Source organism: Nerophis lumbriciformis, linkage group LG19 (assembly GCF_033978685.3).
Source record: "Nerophis lumbriciformis linkage group LG19, RoL_Nlum_v2.1, whole genome shotgun sequence".
In the NCBI taxonomy this organism is placed as follows: domain Eukaryota; kingdom Metazoa; phylum Chordata; class Actinopteri; order Syngnathiformes; family Syngnathidae; genus Nerophis; species Nerophis lumbriciformis.
The window spans coordinates 5,221,670-5,239,519 of NC_084566.2; the positions used below are offsets into that span (position 1 = coordinate 5,221,670).

At 40.9% G+C, this 17,850-nt stretch overlaps 1 protein-coding gene across 2 annotated transcripts in view; it reads right to left on the reverse strand.

Annotated features, from left to right (window-relative positions):
• The window catches only part of gpc1b (glypican 1b), a 283,841-nt gene that overhangs the window by 115,002 nt on the left and 150,989 nt on the right, over positions 1 to 17,850 (reverse strand). For both annotated transcript variants that reach the window (XM_061979660.2, XM_061979659.2), the window contains one exon: positions 9,175 to 9,333. In XM_061979660.2, the coding sequence (XP_061835644.1) occupies positions 9,175 to 9,333 (159 nt within the window). The remainder of the gene's footprint in view (positions 1 to 9,174; positions 9,334 to 17,850) is intronic.

Sequence of the window (17,850 nt, forward strand, 5' to 3'; positions counted from 1 at the left end):
TTTTACTGAATAAGACACTCAGACTGCACATAAAAATACAGAATGTGGGATTTACAATATCAAATATGAACAATAAAACACTGAATATTGAGAACTTTGCTCCTCTACTTTACAGACCACTTTCTTGATGCACATCTTTTACAATCCAGCAAGAACTACAACGATGCAACAAACACGGTGAAATATAAACGCAAAGGGTAAAAAACAACCACATATTCCATATAATATCACTTTTCTGCAGAACTCTGCCTCCGTCTGACACTCGCGTCTGAGGCTTGTTGCTGTGTAAACAGGTCCCGCCCACTCTACCAGTATGTCAATCAAAAGTGCATATTTTAACCACTGGAATAATATATAAAGTTTGCAAACGTCCAGCCTTGAAATGTTTATTATGCCCAGTTTATAACTGCCTTTTTAATGCTGCTTTGCAAGATCCGTGTCATGTGACAAGTTGACACCTCATTGGCTGGTTCTGAGACAGGATCAATTGCTTCAGTCTGAATTTACCGGAAGTGGGTCTTGGGTTTTGAAGTAGCAATCTTTTCTACACTGAATTTTTATACATTTATTTAAAAAAAAAAAGGTATACACTGAATTGCAAAACACTGAATATGTATATACTGAATTTTTAAACACACCAATATTTTCATCATAATTGGATGTAAAAAAAAAATTCAGTTCACAAAATTCTGATGCAACAAATTCAGTTACATAAATTCAGTGTCAAAAAAAGCTTTTGTAATAAAGACACAAATGAACCTCCATTGAAAAACATTAGGAAGTTAAAGCAACACATGTTTGGAGGATGGATTGATGTGGCGCCTAATAGTGTATATGTGTCTTCAGCATTGTTTACTGGCTGGGCTTTTGTGAAATGAGGTGTTTTCCTCCAAATGGGAAAAGGTCAGGAACTGCCGCTTGACACAAAACTAACTTAGATGGAATTTGTACATCTTGGAAGGCTTTGTACATTTGTGTATTTTGGCCCCAGCGGCCGTATTCCTCCAGCACCGCAGCAGCAAAATGGCCAGTAAAAAAAGAAGTGGGACGAGGAGAGCGATAGAACAAAAGTAAGCAAACGTCGCTCGGCCACTAATCATGCTGAGCACTAAAGGTCAGGCGAAGTAGCAAAGCTCCCAGGCCTCATCTGACAGATCTATTGTCACCCGCTGGCCAAGGCACAAACCAGTGGAGCAGAGAGTCCATCACCTGAGGCACACAAGGCCTAAACCTCAGCAACTTTTCATTGAGGAGGTCAACATGGGGCTAGGACACCATGACGGGACTATTTTCAAATTCAATCTACTGATCTTTTGTTGAAAATGCAACATCGCCCCTAAGGGGAACTTAAAGGCCTACTGAAACGCACTACTACCGACCACGCAGTCTGATAGTTTATATATCAATGATGAAATCTTAACATTGCAACACATGCCAATACGGCCGGGTTAGCTTACTAAAGTGCAATTTTAAATTTTGCGCGAAATATCCTGCTGAAAACGTCTCGGTATGATGATGCCGGCACGTAACGTCACGGATTGTAGAGGACATTTTGGGACAGCATGGTGGCCAGCTATTAAGTCGTCTGTTTTCATCGCAAAATTCCACAGTATTCTGGACATCTGTGTTGGTGAATCTTTTGCAATTTGTTCAATGAACAATGGAGACAGCAAAGAAGAAAGCTGTAGGTGGGAAGCGGTGTATTGCAGGCGGCTGCAGCAACACAAACACAGCCGGTGTTTCATTGTTTACATTCCCGAAAGATGACAGTCAAGCTTTACAATTGGCCTGTGGAGAACTGGGACAACAGAGACTCTTACCAGGAGGACTTTGAGTTGGATGCGCAGACGCGGTACCGTGAGTACGCATGCAGCTGCGGCTTCCAAACATTTGATCGCTTGCCCGTACGTGCCGCTATGTGCATGTCACGTACGTAACTTTGGGGACTTTGGGGAAATATATGTGCTGTATGAACTTTGGGGAGGTGAACGGTACTTTGGGCTGTGGGATTGAGTGTGTTGTGCAGGTGTTTGAGTTGTATTGGCGGGTTATATGGACGGGAAGGGGGAGGTGTTTGTTATGCGGGATTAATTTGTGGCATATTAAATATAAGCCTGGTTGTGTTGTGGCTAATAGAGTATATATATGTCTTGTGTTTATTTACTGTTTTAGTCATTCCCAGCTGAATATCAGGTCCCACCCGCCTCTCACAGCATCTTCCCTATCTGAATCGCTACCACTGCCCTCTAGTCCTTCACTCTCACTTTCCTCATCCACGAATCTTTCATCCTCGCTCAAATTAATGGGGAAATCGTCGCTTTCTCGGTCCGAATCGATCTCGCTGCTGGTGGCCATGATTGTAAACAATGTGCAGATGTGAGGAGCTCCACAACCTGTGACGTCACGCGCATATCATCTGCTACTTCCGGTAGAGGCAAGGCTTTGTTATCAGCGACCAAAAGTTGCGAACTTTATCGTCGATGTTCTCTACTAAATCCTTTCAGCAAAAATATGGCAATATCGCAAAATTATCAAGTATGACACATAGAATGGACCTGCTATCCCCGTTTAAATAAGAAAATCGCATTTCAGTAGGTCTTTAAAATACACATTGTACATTATGCCGGGTTCGAAATTAACCGCGGCAAGGAGCCACAACCGCCCTTATCACTTGCCTTAATACCTTAAAAAATTGACTAGCATCGACAAGAAGAACATGCTCCACTGTGTTTTTAAAATGTTGATTTCTATTTACTGTTTTAATTGGTTTTACCCTTTAAAATAGTTTTTAATCATATTTATTTTATATTGTTTTTATATTGGTTTTATATGTATTTACTTTTTGTTTTTATTCAGTCATTGGTGGAGCTAAGGAAAATATTTGAATATTGCTTTTAATATTGTTGTGCATTTAAATGTGCTATATAAATAACGTGGATTGGATTGGATTGACCGCCCGTGACTTTTTAGTCGTTAATGGACAATGGTAATGTAATTGTTTTCATCCAATAAATTGATAAAAACACCACTTACATTTTCAACTGTTTAAGACATGGCATAATTAACGTTAATCGGTATAAACAACATGGGCGCAACCATTTTGGAAGTGTGTGTCAAACAACGAGAAGAGCCGAGTTGTGTTGTGTTCGGTAAATTTAGGTCAGGCAGCTCTCAAAATGCCGAGAAAGGAACAAATCCAAAAAAGAAAACATGAACAATTGCAGGCTGTTGGGAACAAATTTAGCAAGCTACACAACTTCTATAGGTAGGTTTCACAATTAGTCCATCGTTTTCCCTCCAAACTCAGCAGTTCTAGACCTGTCAATGTTTATGTGCTGTATCGTGAATCTGGCTGTCAACCACCACGTGTGTAACTCAGGTGGATTTGTTTACTTTTGTGTAAACGTTGAACATAGGTCGCTGATGTAAACAAAAATAGAATGAAAATTGCATTGCGTTTTATATATTTGTTTATACACAACTTTACTAAAGGGGAGAAGTGAAAAAAATGGTTCGTCTCAGACTGGGCCCCTGGGAAGGGGTCCAGACAGAGGCCAAGAAAAAAACCCTCAATAGCCATAAGCACACATAAACATGTTACATAGAATCCACAAAACTTGCAACAGAGGGGAGGCAGAGGGGGCTCCAGTGGCAGGCTTCTGCTATCTAAAGCGCTGCCCAGCCGTCCATCACCCCTAAGGGATTCAAGCAGTGATGTTGGCGTGGGGTGGGGGTGGGGTTGTGTTTTAAAGAACATTAACATTAATGCTGCATTTTAGATTCAAGCAGTGATGTTGGCGTGGGGTGGGGGTGGGGTTGTGTTTTAAAGAACATTAACATTAATGCTGCATTTTAGAAATGTCTCTCTTAATTTTTTTTAACATATGTAATTTGGACATTTGTCAATTGATTCATGAATCGCCCACATTCTAATTGTGATGCAGCAGAGAATCAAACATTTTTCTCACATTTAGTGATCAGAATCATTATCGGTAGCTTAAAACACTGATCACAACAGTGCTATCTCTAACATATAAACAAGAGGATATGTGTTAATGTCTTTTATGAGAATTTCAAAATTAAATTTAAACTTTTGCGAAAGTTTACTCTAATGGAAAGAAAGGTCAAACATTTATATTTCAGTTCAAAGAGTTGATATTTACCAGCTCGCTACATGTAGCTAAGTTATGCAGCTTAACTACTTGGCGATGGCTTAGCTACTTTTGTAACGAGTAGCTTTTCCTGTAGCTTAGCTACTTTTAGAGCCATGTAGCTAGGTAGCTTACCGTACATCAAAGCTACAAGCTGCAAAGAGATCAACTGGACTGTTAATCCAGGCCAAAAATAAATATGTAAAAAATCCAATGAGCTGGATGAATGAGAACATGCATACATACGGAGAACATCCATGATGATTGGTTGGTGTTCCTATGATGAGTCACAATTGGCTAAGGTTAGGGCCAAACATTACGGACTGGCCAATCAGAGGCAAGATAAGGCGGGTCATCGAAACTAGTAAGTAAAATCATAACAGACACTCATGTCACATGACCACAAGGGAGTCAGAGACAGAGGGACGCTTCAAACTGACCACTCAAAAAAAATGAACATACCGTATTTTTCGGACTATAAGTCGCAGTTTTTTTCATAGTTTGGCCGGGGGTGCGACTCATACTCAGGAGCGACTTATGTGTGAAATTATTAACACATTGTCGTAAAATATCAAATCATATTATTTAGCTCATTCACGTAAGATACTAGACGTATAAGATTTCATCGGATTTAGCGATTAGGAGTGACAGATTGTTTGGTAAACGTATAGCATGTACTATATGTTATAGTTATTTGAATGACTTTTACCGTAATATATTACGTTAACATACCAGGCACATTCTCAGTTGGTTATTTATGCCTCATATAACGTACACGTATTCAGCCTGTTGTTCACTATTCTTTATTTATTTTAAATTGCCTTTCAAATTTCTATTCTTGGTGTTGGGTTTTATCAAATAAATTTCCCCCACAAATGCGACTTATACTCCAGTGCAACTTATATGTTTTTTTCCTTCTTTATTATGCATTTTCGGCCGGTGCGACTTATACTACGGAGCGACTTATACTCCGAAAAATACGGTACTTGAAAATGCCAGAGAAATTCTCTCCCACAGATGAGATTTGAACATGAATAACATTATAGGAGTGGGCCAAAGAAAAGGCAAACTAAATAAATACATAGAGTGGGGTGTGGGGACCCCTTGAGGTAGTTGTAGGGTGTCCCCAGTTAAATGACAGATAGTTAATAGTAATATTTGTACAGTTACATGAACATTGATATTATACATGTTGTCAAGCGATGACAAGCGGTGCGTTGTGGAGACGCCGGAGTTGGTTGTGATTTTGAGGATGCAGACGAACTAGGTAGCAGCATGAGGTGAAAAAGGGGTATTTATTAATAAACAAACAAAAAGCGAGAGCGACGGGGAAGCTCTGCCCGGACTGACTATGAAGGAAAGCAAAACAAAACTGCTGAAACACAACAAACACAGGAATTGTGGAGCAGACAGCGTCCACAAAGTATATGCGTACAAGGGCTGGGCATTAAAGGATTGTCAATAGTCACCAGTAAACAGAGAATAACAACAATTTCCTGACAACGAAGGTAGAAAAAGGATCAACTTAAATACTCTTGATGGCAAACAGAAAACAGGTGAGGGGAAATGCTCCGGGACAGAAGTGAAGCAGCCACGGGAAAACACCAACAAAACTGGAAGAGCCGCCAAAATAAAAGCACAGGACAGGAACTAAAACACTAAACAGCGGAGAACACTACCAAAACGCAACATAAGGCATGGCTGGGTGTAACCAGCTGTGCCACATGTGGACCATAGATAGAAATGTTGTTAAATGTAGCTGGCTACTTTTGTCATATAGCTAGTTGTGTAGCTTCATACAATTCTCCGGGGATAGCTTCCCCTGTAGGTTAGCCACATTTAATCTGGAGTAATTTGTAGATTAGTTTACTACATTTTCCAAGTGGCTTGCCCATCACTGATATTTACATTTGGGGACGACGTGGCGTGGTTGGGAGAGTGGCCGTGCCAAATAGGGATGTCCCGATCCAGGTTTTTGCACTTCCGATCCGATACCGATATTGTTTTTGCACTTCCGATCCGATACCGATACTGACCGATACCGATACTGGCCTATCCGAGCATGTATTAAAGTTTAAAGTTATTTAGCCTACTTAGTTGTCAGAATCATGTTGAAAAGGGTTTTAGTACTCTTGATAACAACTAGCCAGCTGAATTAGGTGAGTTTGAATAATACACAATGGTTGGTAACAAGAAACTGACCTGTTTATTCAAGGATAAACACAAAATAGACACAATTATACATGACAAACAGAAATGGCATCATTGAACTAGGGCTGGGCGATATGGCCTTTTTTTAATATTGCGATATTTTAAGGCCATATTGCGATACACGATATACATCTCGATATTTTGCCTCAGCCTTGAATGAACACTTGATGCATATAATCACAGCAGTATGATGATTCTATGTGTCTACATTAAAACATTCTTCTTCATACTGCATTAATATATGCTCATTTTAAACTTTCATGCAGAGAGGGAAACCACAACTAAGTCGATTGACCAAAACTAAAAAAAATCACTATTTTTTTCATACGGTGTTGATGTGGAAATGTTTGCCTCGGCATTTTGATGGTGTGGACGTGTGGCACCGAATGGAGATAAGCGTCTCGACAGACGTTACAATATTTGAACAATGATGACGAAAACTGTTTTCTCTGTCGTGTCCGTGTGTCGAAAATTGTTATGCGCTTATTTTTTTATTTGATTTTGTGCGTGGCATAGATTTGCCGTGCGCAGAGGATGCTTGAGCAGGCGCGCACCTTAGCGGCTGCGCTAGCATCACAGCTAACGTTAGCCATGCTGCTACCTCGCTCTCTGTTGGGAGAGGGTGTATACGTATGTGACGTATGACGTGACGGTATGTGACGTGTGTAAGACGGTGCGCTTGCTGTCTGTAAGAGGGAGACACAGGAAAGAGTGAGAAGAGCCTGTTGTGTAATGCCAGCAGCTAAAAGCAACTGCGTGAGAATCCACAGACCTGTGGATGTGTTGAAGGTGTGCTGGAAAATGCGGAACGGAAATTAGGGAGCAGCAGAAAAGTGGAATGTATTATTTAAATCGGTGCGTTGGAAAACACGGACCAGAGTTTTTTTTAAACTGGATCTGGATCGGCATTTTCCCATGCCTTGCCGATACGCATTTTTTTGCAAATATCGGCGGCCGATCCGATCCAAATATCGGATCGGGACATCCCTAGTGCCAACAACCTGAGGGTACCTGGTTCAATCGCCACCTTCTACCAACCTCGTCACGTCTGTTGTGTCCTTGAGCAAGACACTTCACCCTTGCTCCTGATGGGTGGTGGTTAGGGCCTTGCATTGCAGCTCCCGCCATCAGTGTGTGAATGTGTGTGTGACTGGGTGAATGTGGAAGTAGTGTCAAAGCGATCTGAGTACCTTGAAGTAGGGCCGGGCGATATATCGATATACTCGATATATCGCGGGTTTGTCTCTGTGCGATATAGAAAATGACTATATGGTGATATTCGAGTATACATTCTCACGCAGTTGCATTACACTACAGGCTTTTATCACTCTTTCTAGTCTCTCCTTCTCACAGACAGCAAGCGCACCTTCTTACATACGTCACATACGTATACGCCCTCGCGGAGCAGAGAGGTAGCAGCATGGGTAACGTTAGCTGTGGTGCGAGTGGTAATACGAGCGAAAGAAGGTGCAAATCTGGTAACAAATGAAGGAAGAATTAATTCCCAAGAAAAACAGCACGGGGTCCATCGTCTGGCGGTGGTTTGGCGTCAAGTGGGAATATGTCGAACAGACAACCGTAATTTGTCAAGTGTGGAGCAAAAGCGTTGCTACAAATAGTAGCATTACTGCTAATATGTAGCATCATTTGAAAAGTCACCTGCTAGAGAATGAAGAGTGCTTACTCCGCATGTCAACATCTCCGTTCGGTGCCACACCAACAAAATGCCGAGGCAACTATTTCCACATCAACACCGTATGAGGAAAAAAACCGACATAAGGAGATAACGTCTGCCGGAACCTACCACATAGCGAAGGACATACACTATTTGATTTCCTATTATGCAGCTCATTTTTATTTGACAGTTATTGAAATATCTTGTGTGACATCATGCACAAACGTGCACTTTATTTGTTTTAAACTATTGTAGTGGCGTTCTGTACAAAAAGTGCACTTTAATTTAGTGTTGTTTTGATTTGTCATCTTAGTGACATCATGCACAAAAGTGCACTCATAGCTTGTTTTAAAATGTCTCTGACAATCTTGCACTTTCTGTTTTGAAATGACATGAAAGTTTGTGCCACTGCTTAATAACTGTTTAATTAATAAATACAGTTTTGGTCAATCGACTTAGTTGTGGTTTCCCTCTCTGCATGAAAGTTTAAAATGAGCATATATTAATGCAGTATGAAGAAGAATGTTTTAATGTAGACACATAGAATCATCATACTGCTGTGATTATATGTATCAAGTGTTCATTCAAGGCTAAGGCAAAATATCGAGATATATATCATGGCCTAAAAATATCGAAATATTAAAAAAAGGCCATATCGCCCAGCCCTACCTTGAAGGTACAAAACCATTTACATACTGCTTGAAAACAGCCCCCTGAGAACTGATAGTACATTTTTGACAAAGCCTCTTAAAAGAATCGACATCAAGAATCGTTTGGAACTGGAATCTAACCGAATGGTCCAAATCGAAACGATGCCCAACCCTTTTCCAAATGTGAGAATGTGTAAGATGGTATCGCCAACATAATGCACAACTCAAAATGTATCCCCACAGGTATGAACTATTTTACTTTAATGTCTGCAGTTGGTCTGAGAGAAGAGATGTAAAAAGTAAAAAGTAAAACAAAAAACTTGAAGAGATTCTGGCCGCATCATGGCAAAGACTGAAGCCTGATGAAAGATCGATACCTTTTGTCTGTATGATGAATTGCTCCCAATTACCCTCTTGGCGCTGGTGGTGAGGCCTGTGCCTTGGCATGTTTGTGCACTCTGGACAATCGCAGGTTTTGTAAACTCACCGTCGAAGACCTTGTACTGCCCGTTGAGGGACACCTGTAAAGTCCGCCCCGCCTCTTTGAGCACTTTCTCCATCTCCACTCGGCTCAGCATGGCCAGGTTTTCCTCCATGACGCTGGTGCAGCAGGTGTAGCCTTGGGGACAGATGCGCAGGTGCTCCCCTGCCAAGGTGGAGGTGCAAGGAGAAGCAGGGAGAGAAGAAAAAAGGAGCAAAAAAAGAAGGCATCAGTGAAATTCATGTCATTGATGTCACAACTGAGATGTATGCTTCTCTGCTGCTGTGTAATGGTGGCCCAAGCGAGCGTGGACCTGACAGGCAGGATAAGCTGCAGTGGCTGTGCTGGCGTGGGCTCACTTGTCTGATTACCTGGCGAGATGCAGACAAGCCTTTGGCAGCGACATGTACACACACGAGTGTGAGTAAACACAGCCTGTCAGAGCTGCTGCGCTCTGCACGTCAAACTGTCGCCCAAATCTGAGCTTCTGTTAAACGCAAAATGCACGCCTTTTGGCGGGTAGAACATGTGGGTGGCATTCATTTACATTTTAAGAGATAAGCTGTAGATTTTTGCTTCATTTGGGTTTTTCAAACACGTGCGACACTTAGATAAACAATGCAGAGTTTTGATTGACACTGTCAGGGGATTTTCACAACATGTTTATACATATGCTTGTAGTTTGCAGTGGTGTACATTTACACTATACACTATATAGTGCAAATTTACATACCGTATTTTTCTGATTTTAAGGCGCACTTAAAGCATACTTGCCAACCCTCCCGAATTTTCCGGGAGACTCCCGAAATTCAGCGCCTCTCCCAAAAACCTCCCAGGACAAATTTTCTCCCGAAAATCTCCCGAAATTCAGGCGGACCTGAGTGACGTGTCGACAGCCTGTTTTCACGTCCGCTTTCCCACAATATAAACAGCGTGCCTGCCCAATCACGTTATAACTGTAGAATGATCGAGGGCGAGTTCTTGGTTTCTTATGTGGGTTTATTGTTAGGTGGTTTCATTAACGTCCTCCCAGCGCGGCAACAACACACAACAACAGCAGTCACGTTTTCGTCTACCGTAAAGCAGTTTGTCTGCCGTAAACAGCAATGTTGTGACACTCTTAAACAGCACAATACTGCCATCTACTGTACATGCATATGTGACAATAACATCTACGGCTTTTAAAGAGTGCAGTGCACAACTGCGCACACAACAAGGAGAGGAAGCAGAATGCATCATCAGAGAGGGTGTTCAGCATGGTTAGAAAAATAGTGACAGAGAATAGAACAAGGATGGACAATTCAACCCTTAACTCAACAATGAGTAGATGAGTGTGTGTATATGTGTAACTAAATGAACACTGAAATTCAAGTATTTCGTTTATATATTTATATATAATAAAATAAATATATATATATATAGCTAGAATTCACTGAAAGTCAAGTATTCCTTATATATATATATATATATATATATATATATATATATATATATATATATATATATGAAATACTTGACTTGGTGAATTCTAGCTGTAAATATACTCCTCCCCTCTTAACCACGCCCCAACAACCCAACAACAACAAAGAGAAAAGAAAAGATGATTACAAAGAATAAGCAGTCAGGAATAAGTGTGTTTTGAGTCTTGATTTGAAGAGGGATACTGAATCTAAGTCACGAAGGTCTGGTGGTAAAGAGTTTCAAAGATGTGGGGCAGAGCGGCTGAAAGCTTGGGCACCCATGGTGGACAGTTTAAATAAAGGGACAGTGAGATGGATGGATGAAGAGGATCTTAGGGAACGTGAGGGTGTGGCGACATGGATCAGGTCAGAGAGATATGATGGAGAGAGGTCATGGATGGCTTTGAAAGTGAGGAGAATTATTTTAAAGTGGATGCGATGTTTGATGGGTAGCCAGTGGAGTTGCTGCAGAACAGGGGTGATGTGCTGGATTGAAGGGGTTCTGGTGAACCTATTGTATATTTAGGATCTGCATAAATACCGAAAAAGTGTGTGTGTTCGCAACTGCAGTCTTCCGTAGTCAATAAGCACCTTCTTGTTGTTGTGGGGCATTCATCCTCCGCTGTAGCCAATTATAATACTAAGTAGAGTACAGTTCTAACTTATATATTAGTAGACCGTCAGTCTACCCCAGGGCAGCTGTGGCTACAAATGTAGCTTACCACCACCAGGTGTGAATGAATGATGGGTTCCCACTTCTCTGTGAGCGCTTTGAGTATCTAATAATAGAAAAGCGCGATATAAAATCGAATCCATTAGTATTATTATATGTCAGTAGACTCGCAATGGAAGAGCCAAAAACTACCAGTACAACAAAGATGACGGGAAAAAGACGCTGTCAAAGTGGAGGCACAAAAATAAGACCGCCCACAAAACAGCGCATCCTGAAGAGACGGTTAGAGAGCGGCTTGAAGACGGTCTGTAGAACTCAGACTTAGACAAACTTTATTGATCCACAAGGGAAATTGTTCCACACAGTAGCTCAGTAACAAAGGATGGAAAGGATAATGGACACAAGGGCACAAAAAGACGACAAAAACAAAAGGTGTAACATAAAAAACGTAATCTATGCAACATTTTGACCAAAGAACCACCATTACATGTTATGTAGACCACAAGGAAGTCTTTTAAATGTAGAAAAAAAAAGCCCAAAACGACCCCCTTTGGTGCGCTTTATAATATGGTCCAAAAAATACGGTACATTATTGTCTTTATGAAGACAGATGTATCACGTGTTGGATCCCACTGTAGTTGCCCCATGAAGATTTTCTGGAATATGTGGTTACTGCAACAAAATGTTGGGTAAAACAAGACGACTTTATAGAAATTCTGTTAAATTCCTACCTCAATCCCACAACCTCTTGCATGACCAATGGGGCCACACCCACTTAATGCACCGTTATTATGCTATCACATCAACCACAAGCATCATTACCATTGGAGCTATCCGCCCAGTGTCAATGTAACTCTTCCACTAATGACGAGTTCTCTTTAAAACTGCATGGTTTCATTATTCGGGTGATATTTGACGGGCCTGATTCTAGCTGTGGGCGGCCTACTGAGGACCACATTGTAAGCACAAACAGCCTTACAACACAGATTGTGTTCCATTGTATTTCAAGATTTGTTTCCAATGGAAAGTGAGCAGAAAGTGACCACCCTAACATATTATCCCACAGGTGATTTTATGAAAGTGCACATGGATCAAATAATTTTCTGGGTGAACAATAAAAGGCGCGTGTGTATTTGCAAATTGTGCAAAGCATGCATCAGACATCTAAAAAAAGAAAAAAAAAGCCTACAAATGAGGATAAAGTTCTCAATGACTTTGGTAGCACCAACGACAGCTGTTAGGACTATAAATCACTCATGAAATCACACACTTCCATTCCAATAGGCTGACTTGAAGCTCCCATTTTATAGCCTTTTTCAACAATTGACCATGAGTCTTAGAGGTCACACAATAGAGAATTGGAAGTACAGAATCTAGCCTTGCTGCAGGAATTTAAAACGTTTTTTGTAAGTCCGACTGGGAACATGCTATTGTGTGTGACTGTAGCTTTAATGCTAATTCAGAGTGTGTGTCTCCAAGAAACGCTACAGTGCACTTGAACCACTTAGTACATACAGTCAGTACACTGTAACTCTGCACTTGTCCAACGTATCAGATGGCCCCCTCAAGCTAAGTTAGCATATTTACTGAAATGATAAACCTTACAGCTCCTGTGCATGTAGCTCACTGACCGATAGTTTCAAGCCTCGTCCTAAGATGTGTAGTGAAGCCTCCTTTTTTAAATACATTTTATGGTGGGCGTATACAAATCTAGCTAAGGCGGTGTCATTAGAGAATGTCACAATTCACAATTGAACCAATACGGTACCAATTGCCGGTACCTAGGAATTGAAACCGGTACTCAAAGGCACCGATGTTCTGTACTTTTTCGTGTATTTAAAACATTTTCATTGTTTAATCATTTTTTATTTTTTTTACAATGATCTGATTATGATACCTTTCCAGTTGTTATATCTTGCTTTCTTTTTTAACACATTTTTGAGTTTCAATTGCAAGTAATAGACTTTGAATGTGTCACACCGCGGTGAGGGATGTCTTGTCTTGGTTTTTTCTGTCTTGTGATTTGCATGTTTTAGTTTGAAAAGTAACTCTCCTCTCGTTTCAGGTCACTTGCCCTTCCTTTTGTGTCATCAGTCTGACGCCATCCCTGTTCCCTGATTGTTTCCACCTGTTCCCTATTACCCTCATGTGTCTTATAAGCCCACTCCTCCCTTTGTTCTGTGCCAGATTGTCTCGTTTATTTGTGCTCTCTAGCTTCCATGTCCATGTCTTGCCTTACCTTCCCTCGTCTCGTACTTATGTTCCTTGATCCTGAATCCCTTCATTGCTATTTTGAGTTTTCCTTTTTTCCTCCTCAGCAGAGTGATTTTTTGTTATTTAGTTTATTCAGCCGAAGTGGTGAGTTATCAGTTACTTTTTATTCTTTCCTCAAATTTTTGAGTGACAATTTTTGTTAAACTTTATTAGATTAGATAGTGTAGAATGTTTCATAGCTGTTGTTTCTTCCTCCTGTTGGAGCGTTTTTTGTTAATACATTTTATAGCATATATGGCGCCAATTATAGTTAGTCTTTGTTTTTGTGTTTTCCTCCGTTCGGAGTGATTTTCGGTTGTTCCTATTTTTTGGAACCATTTTCACCGATTACTTTTTTGGTTAATATAGATATTGTAATTCCTTGACTTTGGAGGTGAAAGGAAGTTGTCAAAATAAAAGCCTGTCAAAGTTCCCTACTCTGCATCTGAGTCATATCCTTTTTACCAAGCCTGACAGAATGTAGTTGCAAATCCAATACGCTAGATGGCAGTAGTTTATAGACTACAGTGTTGCCTAGTCAGGGAGTAATATTTGATATTAAGCTGAATCTAGTCTTTCGTTGCACCCTACAGAGTGTTTATACTGTAAGTATTGTACTTGTTAAACACCCATATTTTGATGGTAACGTGCATCTTAGTTGCAATTGTCTTTAACAAATTTGGAGGTGTTAGAATCGCTAACGCTAATCAGCAGCCTGTCTATGGCATAAGCCAGATTTGCATATACTAGTTCCCGGGACATAGTTCTAAGAACTACCACACTCGAGTTTAGTCATAGGAACTACCCTTCCCCATGGGGACTTTTCCTTTTCACATTTGCACAAGCTGGGGATGCTAGGGACTTTGGTAAGAAACATGTGTGACGTAGTACTTAAACACCTCACCCACCACTGCAAAACAACCAACAACCCAACCCGCCTGCCAAAAGTGGACAGAGAAACCCCCGCTGAATCTCCTCTGTGGAATAGGAGAGCTTTGACCTCCTCCTCGGCCCATTTATCGCTGGCTGTGTCCATTTTTCCTGTTGCTGTTGTGATGTCGTAAACAACTATGTGGGACTTTTTAAAAATGGCGGGTCTGTGTTGTGGCTAGGCGTAGCTCGTCAGTTCAAGCAATCACCAAACACCTAGGTCAGTGGTTCTTAACCTTGTTGGAGGTACCGAACCCCACCAGTTTCATATGCGCATTCACTGAACCCTTCTTTAGTGAAAAATAAAATGTTTTTTTCCAAATTCAAGACAAAGTTATATGTTTTTGGTAACACTTTAGTATGGGGAACATATTCTAAGTAACAAAGACTTAATTTAGAGTTAATTGGTTAGGGTTAAGGTTAGAGCAGGGGTAGGGAACCTATGGCTCTCGAGCCAGATGTGGCTCTCAGATAAATCTTAGCTGATATTGCTTAAACACGATAAGTAATGAATAATTCCGCTGGTAATCACAGTGTTAAAAATAACGTTCAAAATATAAAACATTCTTATGCATTTTAATCCATCCATCCATTTTCTACCACACCTGTTCAAGAAGTCGCATTAATGGTAAGAAGTATTTTATGTATTATTGGTTAGCTTCAGAATAACAATGTTATTAAAGAGTAAGAGACTTATTATACTCTAAAAATGGTGGTCGTACTTAAAAATGCTCTTATTTAGTTGTATTCAGGGTTAAAAAATATTATATGGCTCTCGCGGAAATACATTTTTAAATATTTGGCTTTAATGGCTCTCAGCCAAAAAGATTCCCGACCCTGGGTTAGAGGGTTAGGGCCAGAGTTAGAGGGTTAGGGTTGTAATAAGGCCATGCAGAATAAGGCATTAATAAGTACTTAATAATGACTAGTTAAGAGACAGTATGTTACAAATTTGCATGTTAATAAGCAACTAATTAATGATGAATATGTTCCCCATACTAAAGTGTTACCATGTTTTAATACTGGTGCACAAAATGAACCGTGCATGAACATCACCTTGTTCAAAGAACAAAACCAACACAGTGCATAAACTCAACAAATTACACACCTGCAAATCAGTCAGCTGTTGCCGTATCCGTAATACGCCGATAGGGAGAAGTTTGTATTTACACGATGAGTCGGGTGTGTTTTGACCTCCGCCGAACCCCTGAGCCCGACTCACCGAACCCCTTGGGTTCGATCGAACCCAGGTTAAGAACCACTGACCTAGGTATTTTAGTTCCTATGGCACTCAGTTTAGACCCTGCCTCAGAGTAGGAGTTGAAATGGTTCTAGGATCTGAGGGCCGTCGTCCCGGTATGTCGGAACATGACGAAAAACTGTCTATCTGTGTTGGCCCTGTGATGAGGTGGCGACTTGTCCAGGGTGTACCCCACCTTCCGCCCGATTGTAGCGGAGATAGGCTCCAGCGCCCCCCGCGACCCCGAAGGGATTAAGCGGTAGAAAATGGATGGATGGATGGATGGATGGATGGATGCATTCGGTACCATCACCAGGTATCATCTCCATGAGGAAGGAGGTTTTTAGTTTCAGATAACAGAAAAACATAAAGCTTTAAAAGCTACAGTAGATTTTCTCACATTTGGTGCTCATAAACAAGCTGCGGGGACACACATTACTGCAAGGACATCGTTAAAATGTTGAATAACGATGCCTTGTTTGGGGTAGGTGTGGGGATGGAACCAACATTAGCATGCAACTGTGTGCAGAGGTGTGTTGCCAATAGAGTTGAAGTCGGAGCATTTCCACCCTGATTGAGTTATCGCCTCTTCGGAGGAAGCGACTGACAGAATTTCATCACGTCTGCCTTTGGACCGAAAGGCCCAACAGTGATAAGCGTTCAAAGTCGGTATTACCCATCTCTCCTTATTCTTTTCACCCCGGCTTGTTTTCATACACTATCATTGGTGCATTAACTATACCTCAGATAAAAATATCAAATAGATCCCACCTCCTCCTTGGGCTTGAAAACAATTAAAACATTGGTGTCAAACTCTGGCCCGCGGGCCAAATTTGGCCCGCCGTGTAATTTAATTTGGCCCTTGAGGCAATATCAAATTAACATTAGAGCTGGCCCGCCGGTATTATACAGTGGCGTGCCGCTGTAACACCGCATTCACCGCTAATACTCATACTTAACAACCCTCCCGATTGTCCCGGGAGACTCACGAATTTCAGTGCCCCTTCCGAAAATCTCCCGGGGCAACCATTCTCCCGAATTTCTCCCGATTTCCACCCGGACAACATTATTGGGGGCGTGCCTTAAAGGCACTGCCTTTAACGTCCTCTACAACCTGTCGTCAGCCACATACTATATGCGGCTTTTACACACAAGTGAATGCAAGACAGACTTGGTCCACAGCCATACAGGTCACACTGAGGGTGGCCGTATAAACAACTTTAACACTGTTACAAATATGCGCCAGACTGTGAACCCACACCGAACAAGAATGACAAACAGATTTCGGGAGAACATCCGCACCGTAACACAACATAAACACAACAGAACAAATACCCAGAACCCCTTGCAGCACTAACTCTTCCGGGACGCTACAATATACACCCCTGCTACCACCAAACCCCGCTCCCGCCCACCAAGTTAATGTTGATATTAACCTCAGAAGGCTGCAAATAGAAAAGAGACATTACATTTTTTATTAAAACTTTATTTAATATGCCATTGATGTTTTTCCGTTTGTTTTTTGAAAGTTGATTTTGCACTATGAAGTTATATAAGCGTTGCTTGTTCCATATTCAGTGTTAAAGCAATTCAGTGTAGCAAACTGAGCAATAATTAACGTTTTATTCATGCACTTTCTCTTGCTACTTCAAGGCTTGAATGTTTTGATTCATTCATTATTGCTATTTTATTTTCAAATTTATTATTAGCCTGTGGAAAAAAGTTTATTTTGATATTTACCTCTGAAGCCTGCAAATAGAAAAGAGGCATTCCATTTTTATTTAAATTTTTTTGATATGCCATTGATTTTTTTTAATCATTATTATTATTATTTGAAACTCGATTTTGCATGTCACTATAAAGTTATATAAGCCTTGATTGTTCAATATTCAATGCAAAACTTGTTTGGGTCCCTATTAAAAGGTTAATTTGTTCAACCTTGGCCCGCGGCTTTGTTCAGCTTTACATTTTGGCCCACTCTGTATTTGAGTTTGACACCCCTGAATTAAAAGAAAGCATGTCAATGAAGTGACATGGCCTCAGTTCATCATCACTAAGTTGTGCCACCTCAGCTGTATTTCAATGATTATGTGTCTTCCGAGTTCCCACACAACGGCTCTCATCCG